We start from the raw sequence: 26536 nt of genomic DNA on the forward strand, positions 1-26536 counted from the left end.
ACGAAGTTTCAATCGCACTGTATGTGCGCGCCCGCACGTGGTATTTTGTGGAAGAGCCACACTCAAGGGGCCGCAGTTTGCTGACCACTGGCTTAGGCTTTTATATATATAGATAAAGACTAAGTATATAAAGAAAGCCCTTGCAGGCCTTCTGCTTTATTCTCTTGCTTCCTCACAGTGTGGCTAGGTCAGTCCAGCAACATCATTTTTCCCCCCACCTCAGATTTGGTGATGAGATGTTGTTTTCATTTTCATTAGTTTTGAAATATTTACTATATGCATGGAAATCAGAGGTTATGAAGATTGAAATTCTGCTCTTAGAGCTCATAGAAGCAGGCATGTAAATATTAGGCCTGAATTCTCTGCTAAGAACTGGACATGATATAGGTATTGGGGAACCATGAAAGATTTTTAAATTGGATTGTAATGTGATCAAAGTAATATCTTACAGATAGCCCTGTACCATGGGGGATCTGCTGGGGTCAGGAGTGGAAGGAAGAGTGAAGGACTTGGGGCAGGAAAACGAGTTAGGAAATTAGTGTGATGGTTGAGGTGAAAGCTGATGGCGGTCCCTTAGCAGTGAGGATGGAAAAGAAGAAAACATCTCTGAGATATTTTTCTGGTCTAAAATAGGACTTAACCATTCTACTTTTGTGTGTATATGTGGAGGGAGTAGAGGGGATTGGTAAAGAAGAAACAATGAGAATTATTCCAATGATATGTGTCCTCAATTGATGCCCTACCTGTGGTAAAACACAGCATTGTAAAGATTATTACAGTGATGTCAGGTCTGTAGCCTTTTGAATCAAACTTGGCATTTTAATCTTGATGGAGAGGTTTGAGGTTTTTGTTTTTAATAAGATGTTCTCTTGTTTAGTAGGTTGTGTGTGTTTTTTTAGAAAATAGGAATTATGTGTTTTGAGCTGAATGAGACAAGTTAAGCTAATATCAACATGGTAATAGCTCTGGAAAGGTTGATTTTTAATACTTGAAACACACTTTGGCTTCTTTGAACAGAAGAATGCAAATTTCTGTAATCGCTTATGGATTCAATGCATTTAAAGTGTGTTCACCCTCACATTGTAATTACTGTATGCATTTCTCTCCAGTGGTTTTGGCTTTACTCAGTCCCGTGTTGGACCTCTTTTGTCAGTTTCTCACTAAGAGAATGACTTCTGTTTCTTCTGTGTGCCCCGCCTTCCCAGGCCTCCTGCTTCCGTGTGCAGAACATTTCCTTTTGGGCCTCTATAACCATATCACCTGTGATTACTTTTCTTCATAACAATAAGCTTTAACTTTTGGAAGACAGGTACCGTTTCCATATATTTGATATATGGTGGGAGTGTTACCTGTGGCCAGGCTGTTCTAAGTAGCTGCTGCTGGTAGAAAATAAAGCGGTTAACTTGATTATGAAATGATTTTTCTTTTTTGCGTTTGTCTAGTGTCTAAGAACGTTAGGATCCAGACATTTGAATCCTTGAGCTTAAATTTTAAAGATAAATTAGGGCTCTTTGATTTGATGTGTTACATATAATATAGTATAATATTATTATGTAACAATAAATAGAAATCTATAAATATTAAGATATATAAATATTTATTACATATTAAGTATTATACATCAAATACATGTTTTTATGTATTTTATATATATTTTTAAGCTTAGAGCTCTTTCTGACAAAAGTGCTAATACCTCTTAAATAGCAATTACATGAATCAGTTTGGCCTAGAATGAAATTTAATTCACATGGCCAGTGTTTAGAGCTGTTTTAACAGACATGTATGTCAGCTCTATTAGGGCTGGGCTGAGTGGGTTGAAGCGATGGCTCATAAAGAACTGGTGGCCGCACAGGCTGGGCAGAGGGAAGGGCACAGTGGCCTGTAATCCAGGCAGTGACTGTTGAACACGGTGCTTGCTGAGGGAAGGTACAGTTTGCTCAAAATTTGGGAAATGCTTCTTTAAGGAAGAGGCCTTTGAGCTTGTTCTTAACCATAGACAATGATTTTATAAGATAGGGAATGAGTAAGAGAGTTATTTCAGTAAATAGCAGGAAAGCATTAAAATTGTGAAGGAAGATTTTATAAATAGGGACTACGTTAGCACTTTACCAACCACTTAGTAATTTCACCATTTCTTTTCTAGTTGGAGTCATGGAGCTATATATACTCCATGTCTGTCATTCCCCAAGGAAGTATGTTGCTACTTTAGGCGACCAAGGAGCCAATTAGGGGGGTGCCCTGCCGCACCTCTGCATTGAAACCTCTTTGTTACGGAGCCTGGTGCGGGAATGGGGGTGTTCAGGTTAATCACATATTTTGTTTACTTGAGGTGTACATTATATTTTTTTTCATATAGATTATTTTTAGATAAAATACCCAAACTAAATAAAAAATGTAAATCATCTGTAATTTAATATTTGATTCAGAAGATCTATTTAACTTCTTCCACCCATGGATTTTACAGAATAACATGAAAAGATATATATATAGTAATATAATATTCAGGTTTTGGAATCAGTGTGGTGTGGATTTGAGTCTGTTGAATAGCTGGGTGATCTTACTCACCTCAGCCTTATTGTTGTTCAGTGTTACATGGGATAAAACTACCTTGGCGTTATGCAGGGGCATGAACACTGTGCCAGGGGAGCGTTTGCCACAGGGTGAGTCTGGAAACAGTGGCTCTCTCTGTGATTTTACTGCACAGCATCTACAGAATCACTTTACGTTAAGTTATTAGTAACAAAATATTCTCAACTTTAAAAAACTTAAATGCAAGTGGAATTTAGGAGCTGACCAATAAAGGGTACATTTGGAAGAAAACAATAAACTTGATAGATTTTCTAGTTTCTTTCAAGATATATGTTTAGTAATAATCTTTGATGAAAAAAACCAAACTACATTGAAATTTAGTAAAAGTAGATAACTTATTTTGTTACTATACAAGGCAAAGGTATTATACCTACTATTGCTATAAATTCCTGTGTTCAGAAATTCTTGCATAGCACGAGTAAGGACAGTGTGTGGTAGATTTCTAAGCTTTGGCTCTGTCTTAAAGCATGCTGACTAGTTCCTAAACTCACGTGCTGAGCTCAGATTAAATTGTGAAAGAGGACATCATAGCTTCCTCTCCAGAACTTGGCCTTGTCTCAGGTACAGAGCCAGCTTGGGTACTCTTGGCCAGGGGCATTGTGGGCCCTCTGTCCTTTTGTGCCGAGTCCAGCAGGACCCAGGGGGCAACTTGCCTCATTCCTGCCCTCATGGAAGAATTACCTCTGCTCAGGTTGTCCTCATTCTTTCCTCAGGAAAAAGCTGATCAAGGGCACTGGGTTGGCCTGGCTCATACAGAGACGGAGCCTATGCTGGGTCTGGCCCTGGTAGGGGCCTGGTGCCTTGTTCTCATCACACCTTTCCAGCTTCACAGTTTTGCTTCTAAAATGAACAACTTGATTCCCACCTCCATCCCCATCCCCAACTCCAAATAGACTAGTGTTGTGGTCGGCAAACTGCGGCTCGCGAGCCACAGTTTACCGACCACTGAACTAGTGGACCTATGGCAGGCAGTGGACCAGGGTCTACTCAGAGCAACGGGTGAACACAGCCTAACTTCTCAGAGTGACAGTATTCCTAAAGATTTGGGGAGAAAGATTCTTTTTTTATCAAGAGAAAGACATATGATTGTAGTTAGAGTGAAAAATGCAAAAATGTACCTGAAGTTTTAAGTTAAATTTGAGATGTCAAGGAAATTTTATGCTGTTGCAGATGTATTCTCATGTATTACGGTGCGAAAGAGAAAAATGAGAAGCTTAGTTTTAAATAAATGGAGAACTGTTGGAATTCATAGGGCTTATGTTGGACAATTTGTGAATCGTTTGGTTGATTTATATTTAAAATAATTACTTCTTTTCTAGAACAGTAAGTTAAACTTGATTGAATATAATGCCTTAATTTTGTAAATATCTTGAAATCGTTACATTTTAGGACCTTTTCACCAATATATTTGTTACTGTTAAGATAGAAAAGCAGCTCGGTCTGAACCTGCTGTCCACGATCTCTGGTGTCACTGACCATAGTCGTTAATTTTCTTGCCTGTGAGATCTCTGGAGAGACGTCCTGTGAGACTATTAATAAGTCAATTACCGTTGATCCCCATAGACATATCGTATTAGGTTCTGTTTTGCTATTCATGTATTTAGTGTGCTTGCCCAGACCCAAGAGAGATATTGTAGTACTTTAATCTATATCATTAATTTGACTTGGTACCGATTTTTCTTTTTTTCCTAAAAAGAAAGGGAAAGAGACAATATGGAGTTGCACCTTGCCTCTTAAGCCCTGTCTGCTTGTGAAATAAACCGAATTGAAACGTACAAAAGGTTGTATTTACTAGTGGAAATTCTCTTTGGACACTTCATTTCTTTGGGTTTTTATAAAGAGGATCATTCAAGAACATTTCTTGAACTCCTTAACTTCTTTAAACTCTATTGAACTTCTACGGAATAAATGTTTTTAGTATTTTTCCAGAAAAATCTCAAGCTAATCTGTATTGTGGTCAGATACCTAAACTGGTGAACCTGGTTGGTGAAATGGATAAACTGGCTAGTTGAGTTGACTTTAGTGGAGTCACCTTTCAATTCATATTGGCAGTTGTATCAGAATAATTCTTCCTATCTTAAAAAGAACTGAAAAAAATCCATTAATATACTGTCAGGCCTAGATATACAGTAAGTAATAGTTATTATTCAGAAAAAAATCATTTCCTCTCCTCTGGCCACTTTATATCTTGTTGTTGAAACTTTTATCGACCTTCCATTGATTTACTCAGTTGACTCTTAGCTCAGCTTTTACACATTTTTACTAAGCACTGGCTATTCATTTAGTCAACATACCTTTGTTAAGCATCTGCCATGATGCTCTCAGTACTGTCACATGCGGGGACTGAAAAGGTTAATGAGATATCATTCTTTCTTCAAGGAGTTTATAGAAGAAAGGGGTGGGGAACCCAGGGATTAAGATTCACAAAAGGCAGACTTTTTAAAAATTTATTTTAGTGAGAGAGGAAGGAAGAGGGGGTGGGGGGAGAGAGGAAGAGAGAGAGACATCGATAGGGTGCCTCCTGTCTGGGGATCAAACCCTCAACCTAAGTATGTGCCCTGACCAGGAATCAAACCTGCCACTTTTTTAGGTATACAGGTCGATGCTCCAACCAATCGAGGCATCTGGCCAGGGCCACAAAAGGCAAAGTTTAAGAAAAATAAAATTTAGAGCAGTTTTAGGTTACAGCAAAATTGAGTGGAAGGTACAGAGATTCCCATGTGTTCCTACCCCCATACATGCATAGCCTCCCCCATTATTAATATCCCCCACTAGAGTGGTGCATTTGTCACAACTGATTGACCTATATTGACACATTATAATCATACAAAGCCCATAATTTACATTAAGGTTCTTGTATATTCTATGGGTTTCGACAAATGTATAATGACATGTGTCCACCTTTATGTATTATAAAACCTTATTGATTACTGTTCCTTTGAAAACTTAATAACTGTGTTACCTGGAGTAAGCTTCTTAGCTTTTCTGTGCCCGTTTGGTCTTCTGTAAATGGAAGTAAAAAGTAGCACCTCATGGGATTGAGTTAACATTAACATGTAAAGTGCTCAGAAAGACACCTGGTAGGTCCCACAGTTAAGAGTCCAATAAATATCCGTTGTTGTTGGGCCTATGTCTTTTTTATTCTCCCTTGCTTCACTGTCAATGGGGCATTTTCCTTTCCCTCTCTTCAGACTCATTAAAGGTGCTGTTATGTTCTGTTACAGTTCTGTTTATATCCCTCCCCCAGCTACATGTGTCACCAAAGTGAAGCCTCGGGTCCCCAGAGCCCACTGAGTGAAACAGGAAGATCAATGGGATACTCCCCTTTGAACATAATGAATGTCAGTTCTTCTGTGATAGGTTAAGGTTGTACTTACCCCATACACAGTAAGGAATGACTGGTGCTCAGCGTTACTCCTCGCTCCTTCCCCTCATGGTCCCCCAGCCAGGTGGGACACCTCCTGGAGTTTTCAAATAACTTGAATCCACTTATTAAATACAAAATGGATCAAGTTTGTAGACCAAAATGCACTTACCTTTATGGGGCCTAGAAAGAGAGGCATTATGGAAGATGTAATAATACTTGTTCTTAAATGCCTTCCAAAGAGCTCCCCGTGTTACTGCAACTTCTCATTGAAGGACTTCAACCCCGAGAGCCAGGAACCTGCACAGTTTGCATTGTCTTATACTAACAAGACTGTGAATCAGTTTTACTAGATCTTTGTTCTTCTGTGGGTTTTTATTTTTATCTTGACAAGCACTTCATACTCCTTTTACTCTCAGTCCCTTCCCTGTCTTAGGAATTCTCGCTCCAAATGATTGTATTTATGTTTTTAGAAGAGAAAAGGAACGACAAAGAAAAAGACTCTGATCGTTGCCAAATGCGGCCGTGATTTCTGCAGCGGCCAGTTTCACCGCTTTAGGAGCTTGGTTTGCTGTCCTGACCTATCTGCTGGAGGAGACCAGTCCACAGTGAAAATCGAAGGACAGTTTCAAATTCTCACCAGCTTACTTATGTCTTTACTCAGTATTTATTCTGCAGAATAAATCAATAGATGTTATAGGAGAGATACTAATGATTCCTTAAAATATACGCAAGTACTATTAATTTCAAAATTTAAAATTAGAGTTTACTTAGAAAAAATTATTTGAATTTGGAAATACCAGAGTGAAAAATAAGTTTTTACTTAAGAACTTTAGAATGTTAAGGTAAAGCATTTTCTTAGTTTAAAAATCTTTTTAAAATATGAATTTAAAATATCTGTATCAGCTTAATAGTTACTTTAAAATCCCCTGCTACCCCCAAACTCCTTCAGTTCTGATTTCTAAAACAATTTCTTTTAATTGTAAAGTTTAACTTTGCCTGAAGTTCTTTCAGTGTGAGCATGTCTAAGTTCATTTTCTACCTGATTAAGAACACCATGTTCCTTAACCTGTCAACAGCTCAGTTGAGCAGTCAGACTGTATTATTCAATATCTTGTGTGACATGAGGACAGCAGTCCAAAGGGAAAGATATCACAGATTGGTGCCACACTTCGGTAAATAGAGACATTTTATTTTTCACCAAGCTAATTCAATCCAGTTCAGTTAACTCTTTTTCCCCCCTTAAGGAAGGATCAAAAAAAGCAGCGTGAATGCCTGAGTCCGTCATCTGTGTGACACGTCAGTGTGTGACTATAAAGCCGACCACAAGGGAGGGGTTCCGCCTTTAGACTTGAGACAATGCCCCATACAATTGCCCTGAGCCCAGACCTGCACTGGGGATTGCTGAGTGGCAGAGGGCTCCGATTACAGGCAGGTAGGATGGGAAATAGTGGGGCTCGCTGCACCCGGCACGCTTTTCCCTCCCCGCTGCGACCTGTTCAGTCTGATCTTTCTAATAATTCTCAGGCGTGCTTCAGGCTGTCACTGAGTTTCACTTTAGTTCCAGAGGCCACAGCCATCGGACATTACGTATTGCTAGTTTTATGATCTTGATAAAATCTTTGTCCTACATGTCTGTTTCTTAAGAACCCTTATCCCAATAAATCTAATACCAGTATTTCTGTTTCTTAGTTCACTGATTTCTTCCTGAGACATACTGCAATTTATACAGTCTTAATATTGTTTATTCTTCAAGGATGTAATGGGATGGATAATGCTACTGCCCATGAAATGTTTAAATAACATTATGAAAGAAGACTGAAAGTACGAAACATTGTCGCCCGATGGATCAGGTCTAAGAGCCTCATCTTTGCATCAAACCCCTCAAGGGCTCCTCCCCCTGCTGCCTTGTGTTCCAGTCTCTTTGATGTCCACTGTGAACACCGCTTTCTAGCGGCCCCAGGCAGCGCCCTCTGTTTTGAGAGTCCTCCCTCTCTGGCTGCCAAACCGATTCTTCATGTCATTGAAAATCCTACTTCTCCATGGACTCAGGCCTTCCTGGACCAGTTGCTGCAAAAGGGCACTTCTTTCCACTACAGGGTCTGACAGTGTCACTCACAGGGTGCTGTCCCCAACCTCCCCCAAGTGCAGCTGGATGGACCATGCGCTTGCCCAGAAAGCTGTGAGGTGCACTTTCTGGTCAACCCACGTGGCTGGTACGTTCAGGGCTTCGCAGTGTAACCCGTGCTCAGGGGCCAGAGCTGTGGCTGTGCCACAGGTAGGAGGACAGGTCCCAGAGCCAGACACTCCATTGCCAACTATGACCACACACAAGTCACCACACCTCCTGTGGCTCTTGTGTCCTCATTTTGAAAATGAAGATGATTATATCACAATAAGTATAACACCAGGATTCCTATTTTCTGAATGTAGTCTGAATGTAAAAGCTTATTTTTTACTCTGTGGTATTTCTACATTTAAATAATTTTTCTAAGTAAACTAATTTTAAATTTTGAAATTAATACACAAATATGTTTTAAGGAATCATTATTATCTCTCCTGTAACATCCACTCTTGATTTATTTTGTTGAACAAATATTGAGTAAAGAAACAAGTAAACTGGTGAGAACTTGAAACTGTCCTTCAATTTCTCTGAATGTACAACCTACCTTAAGGTTGTGAAGATTAAATGAGTTAATTTTGGGAAAGTGCTTAGAACAGTAGCTGACACAGTTCGAGTGCTATGTAAATATTTATTAAATAAAATAGTATGTTGAACATGTCCTGTCTGCCAGTCACTGTGCTAAGTGTTTGTCATGTTAACTAAGTCAGTCTTCACAGTCGACTTGTATGGTAGATCCCCATTTACAGAGGGAGGAACCCAGACAATCAGAGTTAAGTAACTTGCTCAAGGTCACACAGCAATTACAGGGCAGAAGCAGGCTTTGAAGTCACACCTCCTGGTCCCAGGGCCCTCAACCGCTTCTCTGCTTGTACCCACTGTGCTGTACTGTGAAACCTGAATGTCGGGCGTTTTGTCCCGGAGCTGGTCACAGTCAGGTGGAGAGAGAGGCAGCAGAATGTGTTTCTTGACCTGTTGGAAGACCGCTCGCTGTGAGATAATGGCGCAGGGAGAGGTTAGTCCCACTGGACCCCGATGTTGACCACATTGGGTTGAAAATCCGAGAGGATGGGAACCCCATGTGTTAGCAGCTGCTACCATGGCAGCCTAGGCAGAGGACTACTCCATGATAATGTATTTTTGGATTTTGTTTTGTTGTTTTCTTTTAAGCCACTCTTTTTGTCAGACTCGTGAGACTTTCCGGTACAGTGGTCTAGTCTGGGACCATATAGAACACAGTAAAAATGATGAGATACAGGCAATGAGTCAGCTGCCTCTGCCTATAAATGGTGCATTTGTAGGTATTTAAAACATATTCCAGTCTTTTCTGCCAAATCACCCAGCTCTACTGAAATGCTCAGTTTACCCATAGGAGTCCTAGCTAGAGGTCAGCCACCAGTTCTGAAGCGAGCACTACAAATCTTAGTCATAACAAGTGAAACCTTGGCTTTATGAGAAATTCCTTTGAGGTGGCTGTCCATGGCCTGTATGCTCTGTAGATTTACAGCTCCGGGTGTTTACCTGTAATAATAGATTATTTTCCGGATGTTATAATCTAGTGTCCAGACTGCGTGCACACAGTCCAAAGTTTTGAAAGTGAATTTCTTCAAAGGATTCCAATGATTTGGCTGATAAAGCACAGATAACGTGAAAAATATATTTTACTGTTAAGTCTTTTGGGGGAGGTATAAAAAGGTTCCGAGGACAGTCATGCTTTGTAGTGGTTACCAAGGCTAATACTCTTAAGTGCCGGGTAAAAATTAAACTTGAATAGCAATGATGAAATATTGACTCATCAGATGGCTTTGAAGTTTAGCTACTTTTTGGTTGCAGTGCCCTTCCTAATGGACATGTTTCAGAGAAGAAAGTGATGATAGCACTCAGCCGGGATGTTTTCTTACCCTCTGTACAGAAGAAATCCTTTTTTTTTTTTTTTTTTTGGTCCATTTGGGTATTTGAATTTTGAAGATCAGCTACTTAGACATCACATTCATGATAGAAATGGTTCCTAGCACTCTGAATGTATTCTATTGATAGTCCGGTGTTTAAAAATTTAAAAGATAATTGCTTTAATACCTGTAGAATTTTTTTTTTTTGCAAAGTTTGCTTTGTCGATTCTATGCTACAATCTTTCCATCCTAAATTTATTTAATTCTCCATCATTTTTTATCAGGAGGACTAAGGTGAGTGTGTATGTAAAATGAATAATAACGTTACGAAATTTCGTTTTATAAAATATCTCACTGGGTAAAGCGCTCATGTTTAAAAATATTTAGAAGCTACATATTTGGAGGTGAAGTTTTTCAGTTCTGATAATAACTGAAGGGTTTTCCTTCAAAGCTTAAAATTGTAGCTGCTTTCGGATGTTGAGTAAATATTGGTTTTCTTCTACATCCTGGATTAAATTTCACTCATCCGAGTGATTTAGGGCTTTAGAAATTGTTACTGAAATGTTGGTTTAAAATGTCCTGTTTTTATGTTTCCTCCCATGTGGACTATGATACATTTTTAACATTTGTGTTTTGTCTTTTATTGCTCAGTTTTCATGTGAACCCGACAAGCAGTGAAGACCTCAGGAAAATCCCGGTAAGTTAGAGAAGCAGAAAGCAAGCCACAAGCCAGCCTTCTGTCGGGCACACATTTCCAGAAAGGCTCCCATCCCTCGAATCCCTGTTACCTACTGATTATAGCTTAGCATGATAATTTGGGGAGAAAGAAGAAAAGCAAAACCCAGTCTTTATTTTTAATATATGATAGGGTGTGACTTTTATACAATTAATAGAACTTCAGGTAAACATAATTATAATTGAAGCCTGCTTAGCATATACATATTTTGTTTGCAGACTGTTTTAAAATTAATATGAAAGCTGTATGGCAAGGTCAACATTATTGTTAGGAAATAAGAGCATGTGGAGAAAACGATTTGTTGTTGGGACAAATACTGAAGAAAGAATAATACCACTTACTAACAGTCAACAATCTTGCATCCTGGCAGGAAGTGCAGTTAACCAGGAGTGCATTTGAAAGAACCGTTAGGACACTAACCTTCCCAGACAGAACAAAACCATACATATTAGCGGGCTTGGTGTAGCCAGCAGTCGAGTTAAGCTCACATATCTGGCAAAGATTATTCAGGTATCTTAACTTCATGCTATTGTTATTTGAAATCCAGTTTTGGATCTCTGTTCAGAGTTCCAGTGCATCTTCAGTCAAATCGAAATATATTAAACCTAGGGCAGAAGTTACTTTATCAAAATGTGGGCACGTGTTCTTGGTAGAAAACTAAATTCTCATTGAATAACAGAAGTAGAGCCTTTACTCCAAGATGCTGGTGGTTGCTCTTTGAACCATCTGCCCTTAATGTGTGTGATCCAGATGTATAATAAGAATTTTTTAAAGCAATAACATATCACAATTTTCTATGATGAGCTATGCCCAGAAGAAACCATGGTAGTGTATAAACCATTCTAAATGTAGTTATTTCTTTAAAATTATAGAAAACATTATAGAAGCTTTGTGCTGTGTTCTTCTGTTTTATGTAAATGATTTGTAAATTTTTATGCTTCATAAATACTCCAGTCTTTATAAGATGCAGTCTGGCGAGAAATGTCAGAATATCTGAAGTGAGCCTTTGATCAAATAGTAAAATGAATTCTATCAGGCAAGTTACTTAATCTCAAACAAAATGCAAACATCAAAAAATCGATTTCATGTGTAGCTATTGTTTATTAAGTAACCTTAATTACAATTTCTATGTGCTTGTAAATGTATTTTTCCAAATCTTGTAATTTATTGCTGTAAAAGCATCCTTAGAAATCTTTAAAGAAATAAAATGTGAAAATTGTTTTAGTTAAAGGATTTAAAAGTGATAAAAGAATCCTTGATGTGTGATTATTTTTCTCGGGAATACTAACGATTCTAAAGGACAGTTAAAGGATTACTTAGGTGTTGTTAATTTACTGCAAGATACAAATAGGAGGAGGAGCCCATCCTCAGACCGATCGTTTTTTGAGGAAAAGTATTTGAACAATTTTTATGTTGAAGATTAGAAGATGTTTGAAGTAATTTACATTAAGTTCTCCGATAATAGCCATCCACCAAGTTATTTTTCCCCCTTCTGGATGTAGTATTTTGTAATTAAGTTTGTATGTCTTATATGCTAGTGCCAACACCTGTCTGTGAAAGCACAGTGTTTAAACAGGAGCAGTAGCCAGTTGAAAGGGCAGTGTGAGCTCTTTAAGGCCTAATTAAGAACTGAAAGGGAGATGAAGGGAGTAGGACAAAAGATGTGAAAGTAGCTGAGATGATATTCCCAGAGCAAAGTTCCTCATTAGAACAATAATGAGATGATCAGAGAATGCCAAGCCTTCCTCTTATCTCTCTCTCTCTCCTCTCGTTGCCTTGGATGTCAGTTAGTGCCCCACCAATATTTGGTTACCAGGACAACCTTTCTTTAAATCTTCAGTTATTTTGAGTGCTGATAATTTGCTTTTGTTCAAATTTAAATATTGTAAAAAGAATATATACATTTCCTAGTTTACTGTAAAGTAAAAATAGATCACTAGTGATTCTCAGTCTTTTGCACAACTATATGTTATTTAAGATTTCGATTAGAAAACTTCATGTAATAATTCTATTCTCTCACCCAACACCTAATTCCTTATATCTGCATATGGAAATTTTTAACAGAGGTTGGGTGTGAATGAAAAAGAATTGGTTGTGAAAGGGGAAGAAGGAAGAAAAATTTACATTTCAATATAAGACGACATCTTAAAAACATATGTGCTGTCTGTGTGGAGTGCTGGAGGAAATAATGTTGAGTACTGAGGCATCCCATGTAGGTTACTTGAGTCTATACCCATAATTTATATTTTCCTGAGAGTTTTCCACTTTAAGAAAAATACTTTTTTTTGCTTATTTTAATTTTCTATTGTACATATGAATTGATATCAGTTATTATTTTATTTGGAATTATATCAACAAACAAGGATATATATTTATTGAGTGTATCAATTTAAGAATCTTATGCCTAAAATTAAAAGGTATTTACCTGCTTTTCAAATATGGGATAAAATCTGGAACTAAGCATAAGACTTTTTAATTATTTTATATTTTTTTTCAGAATATAGTTTATAGTACATGTGTTTCTAAAATGTTTTTCTGCCTAAAAACTGGAAGCAGAAATTTGGGGTAAAATTTTCACATAAAAGGACAAATGGAAAATTTATTGAAAAGGTCAGAAGTGTATTTCCAGGAATTCTGCCTGTACACAAGTATTAGGAGGTTGTAGGGGAACAGAATGAGCTGAATAATGGGTCTGTGTGTTTTAGATTATGGCTGTATAGTGTAACACTATTCCAGGATAATAACTGATTATTCTGAGATTAAATTGTTAGATAGTCATGAAATAAAATTTAGACTATGTCAAAATAAGAATAGTTTGACATTTTTCATCCTCATCATCTCTAGAGAAATATTTAAAAAAAATTTTAGCTACATTTTCTGGTATTACTGGTATAGTGCTAAATATAACAATATAAGTGATTTTCTAACTATGTTCATCACTTAATTTGTAGAAGTCAGTTCATATGTGTATAATTTGATTAAGATTAGAGAGACTCACACATGTGATTCTTAAGTTAAATTAAGAAAAACATAAGTCAACCAATCAGTAATGAATCCCATTTAGTTTTATTTCATGAATCCTTGCAGTTCTCACCAGAATCCCTATTTTTCAGTAAATATTTTATTAGAAAGATGAAATCATATTAGTTGGGTGGTATTACTTTTTAAAAATGCAGTTCAGAAATACCACTATGTAAACCAGGACATTTTAGAGTTAAAAGACCTTGGAGAACATCTCATTTGTCAAAGTGAGAGCTAGGTTGGTCTCTGTCTCAGAGACCAAGTTAAAGTGAGGAATTTTAGCTTATTTTTAATAAATTAAAAAATACATACTTACCTCTATAGCAATGGTTCTCAACCTTCCTAATGCCATGATCCTTTAATACAGTTCCTCATGTTGTGGTGACCCCCAGTTTCATTGTTACAAATTGAACATAATTAAAGCATAGTGATTAATCACAAAAACAATATGTAATTATATATGTGCTTTCCGATGGTCTTAGGCGACCCCTGTGAAAGGGTCCTTCGACCCCAAAAGGGGTCGCGACCCACAGGTTGAGAACCGCTGCTCTATAGTGTATCTTTTCTATAGAAACCTGCTTAATAATTATTTAATAAGAATATGGCTAGGAAATTATATTAATGTTTTATATCTCTATTCATAACCAATTAAATAAACTATTCAATACATGAGAGGGTGTGTGTATTGAGACTTAATCTTAAAAAAGACGAATTGATCTGAGAGAGAAGAGAATAAAAGTAGATTATCAGAATTGTCCTTTAACTGTTGCAGAGTAACATTCTGAAATGTTTTTAGAGACAAAGGTAATATAACGCATGAGGTTGTATCTTCCCAGTTTCTAATGTTAAAACAAAATAAGGTGTTTTAAATATATCTTACAGAACTTAAACTCACTTCCCCTTAGCAGTCTCCCTATTCATTCTGTTGATCTGGTGGAGGCCCTCATCAGTATCTGGTCTGTGACATTTCAATAGCTTTATAACTAAACTCAGCCCCCCAAGTGATTTTCCCCACTGCTGCCATTTTCGTTGTCCTAGAACGTGGCTTCAGTCCTATCTTTCTTGTCTACGGAAACCTTCGAAGGCTTCCTGTCTCCACAGCAATAAACCTACAAGTCCTTAGCGATGGCATTGATCATCCTCAGTGATGTTTGGAACCTGCCATTTCAGCCTCTCTCAGCTCCCAATCCTGAACCTTCCTTGCCGGCCATTCTGTACCGATGACCTGTTTGACCACTGTGCCTCCAGCCTTGCTTCTTCCTTTGAACAAACTGAGCCACTGCTTGAGCTGCACCTTTTGCATTTCCGCCTGGTGCCAGCTAGATCTTCTCCACAGAACCGGAGAGATCCTGTGGGGCTGGGAGAGTTTCCCCTTCCTGGATGTCTGTTGTTATCCCGGAGAAGAAAGTGTGGTTGGATAACTTACCCATCAAATTGGCAATCCTGGTGCCTGTGGGAAGAGGGGATAAAAAGTTACACTTTGGCTTTACTCATGGAAACTTCTAGACACATAGCAAATTAAAGTAGATCCTGAAAATGAGTAAAGGCAAATTTAATGTCTATGAAAAACAGAAGAAGAACCTTTCTGCATTCATTGGTCCCCATTCTCTGTCTCCCACTGAATAGATTAGATACTGTAGTCTGCAAGAGCAAGACCCATTTCCCCAGTATTTTATTTTCCTTAAAGCCAAATGGAAATGTTTTGAATGAGAGTGATAAAAAACATTTTAATTTGTTGAGCTTAGTGATAGAACTATGTATAAAAAGACATAAAAAATACTGGTAATTTATGTGTGGGCTTTATATTTTACATAATGAAAAATCTAATTACTATCCACTATAAATGGATGATGACATTTTTTATTAAATTTTTGAGAAATATTTTTCTTTTACTTTGTAATGGAAATTAGGTCAATGCCTTTTTTCTTTCTTTTTTGTTTACATTTATACATTAATGTAAAAAGAATTTTCATTAATGGAGTAACTTTCACAAAGTAAATCAATAGTGAAATGGAAGAGAATGCAGATATACTAATACTAAATATTAACGTGATCATAGTTGAACTCTGAGTTTCCTGATAACAAGGGCAAAAAGGGAAATAAGATAAGGTATAGAGGTATTGCTACTATGAGATAGAAATGAACTAGTTACTCGGGGGAGGAAAAGCTGTTTGCCTCTAAATTAAATCAGAAGTTACTCCCATGGGAGCATCTTATAAGATTTAATTCCGAATGCCTTCAACATTTCATAGCAAGAAGCAGATTTGATCTTGCTGCTGCTTGTACCCATCTTCAATAAAGTCAAAGACATAGCATTAAAATACAGTTCACTGGAAGCAGTTTGATGAGCACTAAACTAATGTCCAAATGTATAGTTTTCAACAGCTTCCTATACTTCCTCCAAGTTAATTCTTAGGGGTCTTTAATTTTTACCTATTTCAGTTAAATTTATTAGAGAACATTTTATCTGAATCTTAAGTTGTATGTCTGTCTCTTTTACTAGGACATTGTCCACACTGTAAAAAACGATTGTAGAAGAATTTAGAGTTAGAATAAGGGCTTTGATGCCTCTGACCTGACCCAGCGCTTGCCTCAGAACTGACTAGCCGTTCTGTGAACTGTCACGTTGGTTCTCGCCAAGGACAGAGAAAAACCAGAAGCTGAAGTTCAGAATAATTCTGATTTTGTTCCTAGAACTAAAGTGCCGGCCTCTCTCCCGTTCTAGGACAGCAACCCTTTTGACGCCACTGCCGGGTACCGCAGCCTGACCTACGAGGAGGTCCTGCAGGAGCTGGTGAAGCACAAAGAGCTGCTGCGCAGGAAGGACACCCACATCCGGGAGCTGGAGGACTACATCGACAACCTCCTCGTGCGGGTCATGGAGGAGACGCCCAGCATCCTCCGCGTGCCCTACGAGCCGTCCAGGAAGGCTGGCAAGTTCGCCAACAGCTAACGAGCCTTTGTGCTGCCGTGGTAATTGGGGGAAGAAAGAGGGGAAGAAAAGGAAAGAGAGAAGGAAAGACTTGTTACCGGAAGAGACTGCACTTGCAAGTTTCAGTCCAGGCTCGTCTTTTGGGAAAAGGTGTTTTACTTGTAAATATGAGCGGGGACTGTCAAGAGTGACCTTTGAAGTGAGCTCAATAATTAAAACTTTGAAAGGGAAAAGGGCCAGATTCCAGATAAGTCAGCAGCTCCTTGGGATCCCCTGGGGTGCTGGCCAGCCCGCGCACCTGCCCGAGGCCCAGGCATGTCTTCAGAAGTCGTGGCTCATTCCTCAGGAAGATTTCTCATGACTTGACATTGTGAGAATTGATACTGTGGTTGGTTCCTGAGCATTCCATTTGTAGACAGTTCAGCTGCAGGAATACTGCTCATTATAAACACTACTTCCAAAACAGTTCGTATTTTATATACATCCGTATGTACGTGAATATAAGTTCATGTATCTTTGCATATAAATACGTGCATATACCTCACATATACATGTGTTTTTAGGACATTTAAAATCAGTTGGTTTCCTCTAAAATGATACCAGTTTCTCAATTGGAAAATGTATGTGCGCTCAACGAAGCATCATTGCTACTGCAGTATTACGTGTGTGTAGGGGAGCTGCTTCAAGTCACTCTTGATTCTGAACCTTGGTTTCAAAATGAGCTGCTACTATGTTACTCCAGCGTCAGATGTTTGCTCTTTATCCAAAAGTAATGCTCCAAAGGCCTTGTTGAAGAATGACGTGTTTTAGGAAAGTCCATTAACTTCAAACAGCGCGGATTTCTCGAATTCATTTTTCAGCGTAACATTTGAGTTTTGTCTAAGCTACAAGCGGGAGATAAGCTAATGTAATTTGTTTTCTTGCCATTCTAAATGCCTATAAAACACTAGCAAAGAAAATAGTAAGAATTAAAGCTGAAGATAACTTGGAGGGTAAAAGTAGGTGATCATCCGATGCCTGATAACCCAAAACAGTGGGCAGATTCTCGGAATAGAGAATTAGGCTTGGTTTCAAGTTCCATAAATAATAGAACAGATGGTTGCATTTGGGTCTTGAACCAAAATAACAGTTACTAAAGAGTGAGTTTTTAGAACAGATCTTTATTAGCATGACGTTACACATTAATCTGCATCTACCCTTTAAGAATTGATTTATCACCAAATTATATGTCCACTTTTTTTAGTCTGCTTCTCCAAAATGTTGAATACTTCCATGAATCATCTTCCTGTAGTTGTACAAAATTAGTCTGAAATGTAAAGTGAAAAGCAATGGTTATAAAAATAATAATTACAGCTTATTTTTTACCTTACAATCTAAAATACTTACTATGAAACACTGTTTCTTCTGAATTTAAAATGAAAAAACACACTGTATATGGAGACATATATTTCTCAGCCTTTTAATGAAGTGCATTTTTGTCTTAATAGGCATCTGTACTAAGACTTACTTGAAAATTAAATACAAAGCAGATATAATCATTTTGCTTATTTTAATATTCTGAATCAGATAATACTTGGCCAAGTTTATATTTAGTTCATAAGCCAAAATCCCTGTTATTTGTATTTTCTGAGTTTCTTTAGTTTTCCTATGAGAGCATACATTTTGAAATTGTGAAAATTTTCCCCAAATACAAAAATTCAGTAATTTTTGAAATGAAGAAATGGAGGAGGGAAAATAGCTCTACCAACTTTTTCTTTCATATATATATAAAAAATCTTTCCTAAACCTCCAAATCTGGTGTAGAATTTTATTTTTCCATTTGAAATCTTAATTATTTTTAACATGGTGCCATTTTAATTAACATTTATTAAATATTTACAAAATTCTTAGCACTTGATTTTGTGTTGTTAGTATAATTGTAGCTCTTTTTACACTTTTTAAAAATATCAAAATTCATATGTTTTTAGTATTATGACAGATTAGTTACAGATATTTTAATATGCTTTGGCCAAATTTACTCCTGATAGAATGAACCAAGATATTAGTTTTGTATTGGGGATATGTTTTATGTGAATAGAGATCGGTAAAAAGTATCATTCAAGTAACTACTATTCTTTTTATGAGGAGATTCATTTTTAAGGAGACATTCTTTGCTTGTATAAAAACTGTTAAGAATTAGATTTATCCACATGTGAGAGATTTGGTTATAACTGACTCAATATTTTTATCTTTAAATCTGAGATAAGAATTCTATTGAAAACTCATCCTGCATTTATCACTGCCTAAAAATGTTCTGTTTGAATGTTTATGAAGTTTTCCTCATGACCCAGAGAACAAGTTATTTGTTTTCATAATCTGTCAATATAATAAACTACAAACAAAAAGTGAAAATGAGTTCTCCAGTAAACATATCAGTGTTTCCTGCATTTGGACAGAAGTGCATTCGGATTAGTTTTATTTGCTAGCATTGTAGAAGGAAGGCCAAAAGTCACCTTAGTTTGTTTTTCCAAAATGTAACCTTTACCAGTAGTATTCTAATGGTGTATTTTGTTAATAGCTTCGAAATAGAAATAAAATATATGTACTCATTAAATAATAGAGCACAGCACTATAGACTTATAAATGGATTTTATTTATGCTTAAAATGCATGATCAAAAATATTTCCACCGATAAGAGGATTTTTTTAAAAACCACAGAATTGATAATTATCTCAAACCTATCTTAAGTTAATATATTTCTGTTATGTAATTAAAATATTTCTATTATTTTTAAAGTAGCCTTATTTTATAACCAGTTTCCCTCCCAGTTTTAAAATTCAGTTCTGAAAATACTGAACATATTGTCCTTCCACTTATGCCTCAGTTTCATTCATTGAGTAGCAGGGTCATATCTTAGAATTGTATATAAGTGACGTGTCCCCCATTCATGAGAGATGTTTAAGTATTGCTTTTGGCTGTTCTATTCTGCCTTGAGCCTAGTTTTGCCATTCTCCCGTGAACGTAGTGCTATCCATAGATTATACATAACTACATCTATTGCTTTTGGCAGTAAATGAAGCTTTAGTTGTAATTTTCCAGCTGTGAAAATGTTGCCTTGTATTGAAAAGGGCTTCAGGACTGGAAACCTAAGTAAAACCCAGCTCATTAGTGACAGCTTTGCTTTCCTGCCTTCACCAACTCCTCTGTCCTCCCTCTCTCCCCCCGCCCACCACCCCTGTGAGGGTGCTTGCTCTTTAGCAAGGAGAATCTAAAAAAACACAAAAGAACTGGCTTTAATAGATCTCGTACTTGTTACACTGGAGCTTTTCTCTTCCTCCGGCTTTTCAGGCAAAGCTCCCGGCCTCGGGTCTGTAAGTGAGGCTGGGACTTTTTGATGTCCGTGTGCTCATATGTCTTGTAGATATGCTAGGTGTCACTGTGCGTGTGTAAGTGAAGTATGAAGCATGCTCGCTCACTTGATCTCTTTGAAGTAAGAGGTAAAGGATCACAGTGCTGCTGGTTTGTGATGGTAGATGCAAGGGTCTGTCAGCGCACATTCGAAAGCCCCCATTTTCACAGATTTATAACTCTCCTAATCCAGATGCAGCGATTGGAAGTATTTAATATGCAGTAGATGGCACCTTAACTAATTCATCTGCATCTGGAGGCTTTCGCGATGTATTTAATAAGTAGTGGAGAAGCTCTTCAAGCATTAAACTCGAGTTGGCATTTTATTTCATTTCTTTTCTATGTCAAAAAAATCCCCTCTTACCATGGAATTGAAGTCTGTAACAAATGATACGTTGGGCCTATAAATCTTTGAAGCTTCCAGATGGTTTGTATTTTGAGGTACAGAAGAATGCTGCAGATCTAGAAATGTGTATATTTAGCAGGTACTTGAAAGACACAAGCATTATTTATAACTGAAGAGTATTACACTTGTTAAGTAAAATGCTCTTAGTAACTTGTATACATTTTTACCGATACAAACTCAAAAGTATGTAAGCCTTGCATAATGTGACAGTTGTATAATTTATGTAATCTGATGCATGAATCAGACTTTTTTATATAATATATATTGATTTATTATAGTTGATTAAAGTGTTTAATCTTAATTCCGTTGTCTAATTTCTTATTGCAGATAAAACAGCGTGGTGTGTGCATTTATACACGAGTCCTCCTTGTCCTTTAAAAACAGGATGCCTCCTGTTTGACGCATTGCAGCAAGTATTCTGTAAGACCCACACACTCATTCACTATGAAAATAGTTCTGAAAATTCATTCAGAGGCGAGTGACCGAGTACCTTAGAGTGGACAGTCAACAAAAGTGTGAATGCCCTCTGTATATACAATGTCCCCTCATAGGGATAGAGCTCAAGTTTGGTAGAAATAACATTTGAGAATGTATATATAGGCAAAGGCCTATACCCAGTGTTTTCTCGATACAGCATCTATATATACACCTGTCTATCCAAGGGAAACAGGAACCTAAGGACCCAGGCTCGGGGCTCGGGTGTGTGTGTGTGTGTGTGTGTGTGTGTGTGTGTGTGTGTGTCAGTGTATTAGTTGTGTTCTACATTATGAGTTGTGATCCATATGTAATAGCCTTGGACATAAATCATACGCGTTTGGGACAAGGGATTTCTCTGCAGACTGGAACACCTTCCTAGTCTCTGGTCGCTCTCAAACGTGGAGGTCCCGTGTAACTCACCCCTTCACTTTCCCAGTATCTCTCTAGATTGTTCCTTCCTACCTGTCCCTGGTACACACGTTTATTTTTCCTTAGTCTACGAAGACAAAGCTATTTGGAACAATTTGGAAGTAGAGAGTTATTATTCTATTAGAATGACCATTTTTCACGTAGGTTTTGTTTGAATGCACTGCCTGTCTCAGAAATGTTTCTGTGCCCTTTTCAAAGTAATGGGCCTGTGCCTGAAGCCCCCCATTCTACATTTTCTCCCCAAATAACGTTACATGGTGGCACAAATGTTGTACTTTCACGTTCTTATGACGGACAGTTATATACCTATAATGACATGGATTAGAAGTACTTGATTCTGCCCTGACTGGTTTGGCTCAGTGGATAGAGCGTCGGCCTGTGGACTGAAGGGTCCCGGGTTCGATTCTGGCCAAGGGCATGTACCTTGGTTGCGGGCACATCCCCAATCGGGGGTATGCAGGAGGCAGCTGATCGATGTTTCTAACTATCCCTCTCCCTTCCTCTCTGTAAAGGATCAATAAAATATATTTTTTTAAAAAAAGAAGTTTTTATACTGTCTTATACTCCTCACAGCCTACAATTCGATAATGAAATTTTCAGTGGTTTCATCATTTGTTAGGCATATTCAAAAGTCAGAATTTATGCTGGGCAGCACGAAAACAGATTTCTCTAGCAGAGCTTTTCAATTATGGTGTGTGGTGGACAAATGGCAGATATGGTCCAGTTTGTTTTCATTCCAGTACCAAAGTTTGCAAATGATTTATTTATTTAATAAGAACAGAGGAAGACTGACGCTGTTATAACGTTATATTCTACTCCGCTCTGGTGAGAGGCGTAAAGTGTGTGAGATAGACCACAGGTTATTGGCAGTTCCCAGCAAATTATCTTATCTGTGCTACACCTTAGAGCAGGGATTGCAAACTCAAATGTTTCCGGAGCCAGGCAGGGACGGTGGCTAATGAGGCAGGCCAGGTGTGGACGAGGAGGGATTACTGGGGACAGTGCAATCTGGGGAGCCTGTTCTCCCCCATGAAAGTGGGCAACAGCTGTGCAGCTCCGGCTCCTCGAGGCCATATGGCAGTGAATGCACGGCCAGCGTTGCTAAACGTGATCTTTCTAGAGAAACTGAAAACACAGCTATTTCTGTGAAATACGATTTCCAAATGTTGCAAACTAATTATTTTTTTAACCAAAAATCGGAGGCCACCAGTTTGCAATCTCTTCTTTAGTGAGTCACTGTTTCTGATGACCAGTCATCCTCTCCTCCTCCTCCTCCTCGTTCGCTTCCTCCTCTTCCTTCTCCTCCTCCTCCTCCTCCTCCTCCTCCTCATCGTGGGAAGAACAAGTCAGGGTATGGTGGTTGTTTACTTCTCCCACGAACGGTGTTGTGTTTATTCAAAATCTGGGTGGGCCCAGGGGCATATGGGATGTGTGTGATAGGTAAGGCAGAATCCCAGCTCCAGACTTTCTTGTGGGAGGGGAGGAGGAATAGCTATTCAGTGGGTACAGAGTCTCAGTTATGCACGACGAGTCAGTCCTAGAGATCCGCTGGACAGCTGAGCCTGTAGTTAGCAATACTGTTTGTACACTTAAACATTTGTTAAGTCCGGCCGGTATTGCTCAGTGCTTGAGTGTAGACCTGTGAACCAGGAGATCACAGTTCGATTCCTGGTCAGGGCACATGCCTGGGTTGCGGGCTTGGTCCCCAGGTGAGGGGTGTGCAGGAGGCAGCTGATCAATAATTCTCTCTCATCATTGATGTTTCTATCTCTTCCTCTCCCTTTTTCTCTGAAATCAATAAAAATATTTTTTTTAAATTTTGTTAAGAGGTTAGGTTAAATGTTCTTATTACAATTGATGGAAAAAAAGACTTTCTCTAGTATGCCTGTCCCTGAGTGTGACTGCAGTTGCATTTGGGAGGGAGAACAGTGCAGGGAAATACAGTCTGTTTAGCACATTTGACTGTTTTCCTAGGATCTGCTCCATCCCTTATTTGTAGTAATTACGATTATTCAGTATTTACAATGATCTTGCCTTCTGATAAAAATTGTACAAAAATCATTAGTGTCCCAAAGATCAGTTTAGCGCATAATATTAATGCTGTGCTGTGTTCAGGTCAAATGACATGTGGTATATGATAATTCCCAGTCACATAAAGGTAATATGTTTTCATGTGGTTTTTAGGTTATCAAGTACACATTTCAATTAAAATATAGTGGTTATTGTTTCCATAGTTTGATTTTATACATCAGCCATTTAAAATCATACCATACTTTTTTGATCAAGAAAGGTAGATGGTTTAGATCACTTGTTTTCAAAGTATTGCCCCAGAGCAGCAACCTCAGTGTTACCTGGAAACTTGTTTGAATGCAAATTCTCAGACCCTATTCCACACCTAATGAGTCAGAAATGGGAGGGGGGACAGATGGTAGGACTCAGAGAACTCTATTCACAAGCTCTCCATCTCTTTAAGATGCGTAATTGAGAGTTGAAATAGAGACACACACACTTTTTTTATCTTAATGTAGTTTACAGAATCCTTTCTTGACTTAATGTAACTTTTCTTGCCATTCTTTTTTTTTTAAAAATATATTTTATTGATTTTTTACAGAGAGGAAGGGAGAGAGATAGAGAGTTAGAAACATCGATGAGAGAGAAACATCGATCAGCTGCCTCCTGCACATCTCCTACTGGGGATGTGCCTGCAACCCAGGTACATGCCCTTGACCGGAATCGAACCTGGGACCTTTCAGTCCACAGGCCGACGCTCTATCCACTGAGCCAAACCGGCTTCGGCAATTCTTGCCATTCTTGAGTTTATTTTTGAACCTGCTTTTTCAGTTTTTTAATGCATATTATATTTACTTTTTGTATTTTTGTAGAGACAGGAGGGGAGAGAAAGAAAAATCAATGTGAGAAAGAAACATGAATCTGTTGCCTCCCGCACCTGTCCTGACCTGGCATTGAACCCACAACCTGGGTATGTGTCCTACCCGGGAATTGAACTGTCACCTTTTGGTGCGGAACAATGCTTCAACCAACTGAGCCACACCAGCAAGGGCATGAATATTTTGTATTTTAGAGAAACTTAATCTTCCTGATGAAACTTCATAAAGGTAGAATGTTCATCAGATATGCACAGTGCCTTATGCAGAGTAGATACACAAATACTGTTGATTCATTGACTTGATACGTTTTGTTCGCTATGGTAAGATTTGGTATTACGATTGAGAAGGACAACACATGCGTGGGCCTTAATATAAAACTGCCAGAATGTCCTCCTTTCGTTCTGACTTGGCTGAGCCATGGTTGGTTGAGGAGGGCATCTTTCTCAGCTTCTCAGCGGTCTTCCCCTGAGGTCACAGATGTTAGTGTGGAAGAGGAAGTAGAGAGTGTAGCCACACATGGAATGTGGTAGAATAGAGTGTTGAATATATGTGCGAAATTGGGTAATGAGCCTTAATATAACAAATAAAGCCAACTTGTGACTTTTGGTGAGAGGTTTTACTTAACAGGCACTTGTAGCTTTGCTAGTTACTATCATTTTAGCAAATAGTTCATAAAAAGTTTACATTCTTTTCACAATCAGTACTGGGTTGAGTGCTCATTTCTAGGGAAATCGAGGATGAAATTTAAAAGTCTTCTCAGATCTTGTACAAATATTAGAAACACCCAATGATTAGGGAAAGGCCATTCCACATTAGGTTAAATAACATAATTCCAAATAAGGGTGGGTGAGAAACGGCCACCGGGAGAGTATTTCATTGGCTTTTATTCCTCAGTGGAATCATGGCTAGAACCTTACCAGTGTAAAATGGAAAGACATCTGAGCACTGGCCAAAGTTGGTGGGTTTGGGTTTTTCAAATTTGTGTTTGTTTTCATCATCATGCCAAGCCTCAATGTCCAACATTAGCCTGTCATAGAAAGAGAACTCGGATCATCAAGATCACAGCTGGTTCAGAATCCTCACCCTGAGTGATGTAGTTTCACCCTCTTTCAGCAAAAAGTCTCTAAAGTGTAGCTGGAGAGTAACAAAATTGGCTTAGAAATTTCCTTTTCTTTTCTTTCCTAGCGATGAAGGAGGTGTTAACGAGAAATGGCAGAGAACAGCCCTGGGGTTGGGTGGAGAAGACAGTAGGCCAGGCTCACAGGTAGACCAGTTGTCAACTTCAGATTAAGTCAGGTTGTAATTTCTGAGACCATCCAGGGTGGGCACCTCTTTTTGGGAAAGAATTCATTTGTCGTAAACCATTGACTGATCCAATAGCACCATTTAATGTTTTTGTGTTTACATTTAAAGGTTTTTTTTATTATTATTAATGTACTGTTATTGAACATCTTTCATGATTTATAAGCTGTAAAATATTTTAATCCTTGACTCATTTGTTTACCAAGCTATTCACTTAATGCTATGGAATATGTAGCACTTGAGACCATCTGTTAGGAATATTTGAATAATATGCACACTCTGAAGATATGTACAGCAAATAGAGCTCAGAACACATGAAATATTCAGGAAGAGTTTGCGAAGACAATCCATGTATTTTAATTAAAAAAAGATGTGGCCTGAAATCTAGCAGTAAGTCTTTCCAAAAACGAAGCTCTCTTCTGATTCCAGGCAAATTGCTGTGCTGGGATGGCATTAAGCTGTCATTTTGACTTTAAGTGACTAGACTTTAAATAAAAATATTGGAATTAATACTAATTAGAACTGCGCTTAGAAGAGCTTTTCCCTAAGTGTGGGAAGTTACTGCAGGGAGCCGTGTCAGGGGCAGGGGAACGGTAAGTGTGTGCTTTGTGAAGCAGGCCAGAGAGGGAGGCTGTGTCTAGGTGTCATGGGGTCATCCCTGGGGGAGCCTCGGGTTTAGTTGGGTAGCCCTGGAAAATCACTGAGCTGGGTGCTGTGAGTCAACTGGAATCCTAGCCTTGAAAAAATCCTTGAATCCTGTTAGAGCTTGAGGATTTGTGTTTCTTTTTCCCTCGGAATTGGTGGAGGATGGGGGCAGATTGGTGTCATGTGTGGGTCCCATCATGTGTTGTGAATGAAAACTGAGATTTCCTAAGTCACTCAGCCTGGATGCTTAGACCTTTTAGCCGGGAGTGATTCTCAGGAGCCCAGCTCGCTCCGAGGAGGCTTGCTGTTACCTCACGGTCACACACTTGATGAGCTGTATGTAGCCTCG

The 26536-nt window shown here is 38.3% G+C and overlaps 1 protein-coding gene across 3 annotated transcripts in view; it reads left to right on the forward strand.

The window, feature by feature from the left end:
• Window positions 1-26536, forward strand: part of RAB11FIP2 (RAB11 family interacting protein 2) — a 47808-nt gene that overhangs the window by 16118 nt on the left and 5154 nt on the right. The window contains exons 4-6 of one of the 3 annotated variants that reach the window (XR_002832222.1): window positions 10616-10661; window positions 16447-16694; window positions 20774-20866. Coding sequence is in view for 2 of the 3 variants with exons in the window: in XM_023764723.1 (XP_023620491.1) it covers window positions 10616-10661; window positions 16447-16674 (274 nt within the window). In the remaining variant the exon portion in view is untranslated. Of the gene's footprint in view, window positions 1-10615; window positions 10662-16446; window positions 20748-20773; window positions 21718-26536 lie in introns of those variants that run through there. The other 2 variants (XM_023764723.1, XM_006101220.3) reach the window with 2 other exon arrangements.

This window comes from Myotis lucifugus, unplaced genomic scaffold, assembly GCF_000147115.1.
Source record: "Myotis lucifugus unplaced genomic scaffold, Myoluc2.0 scaffold_345, whole genome shotgun sequence".
Classification (NCBI taxonomy): domain Eukaryota; kingdom Metazoa; phylum Chordata; class Mammalia; order Chiroptera; family Vespertilionidae; genus Myotis; species Myotis lucifugus.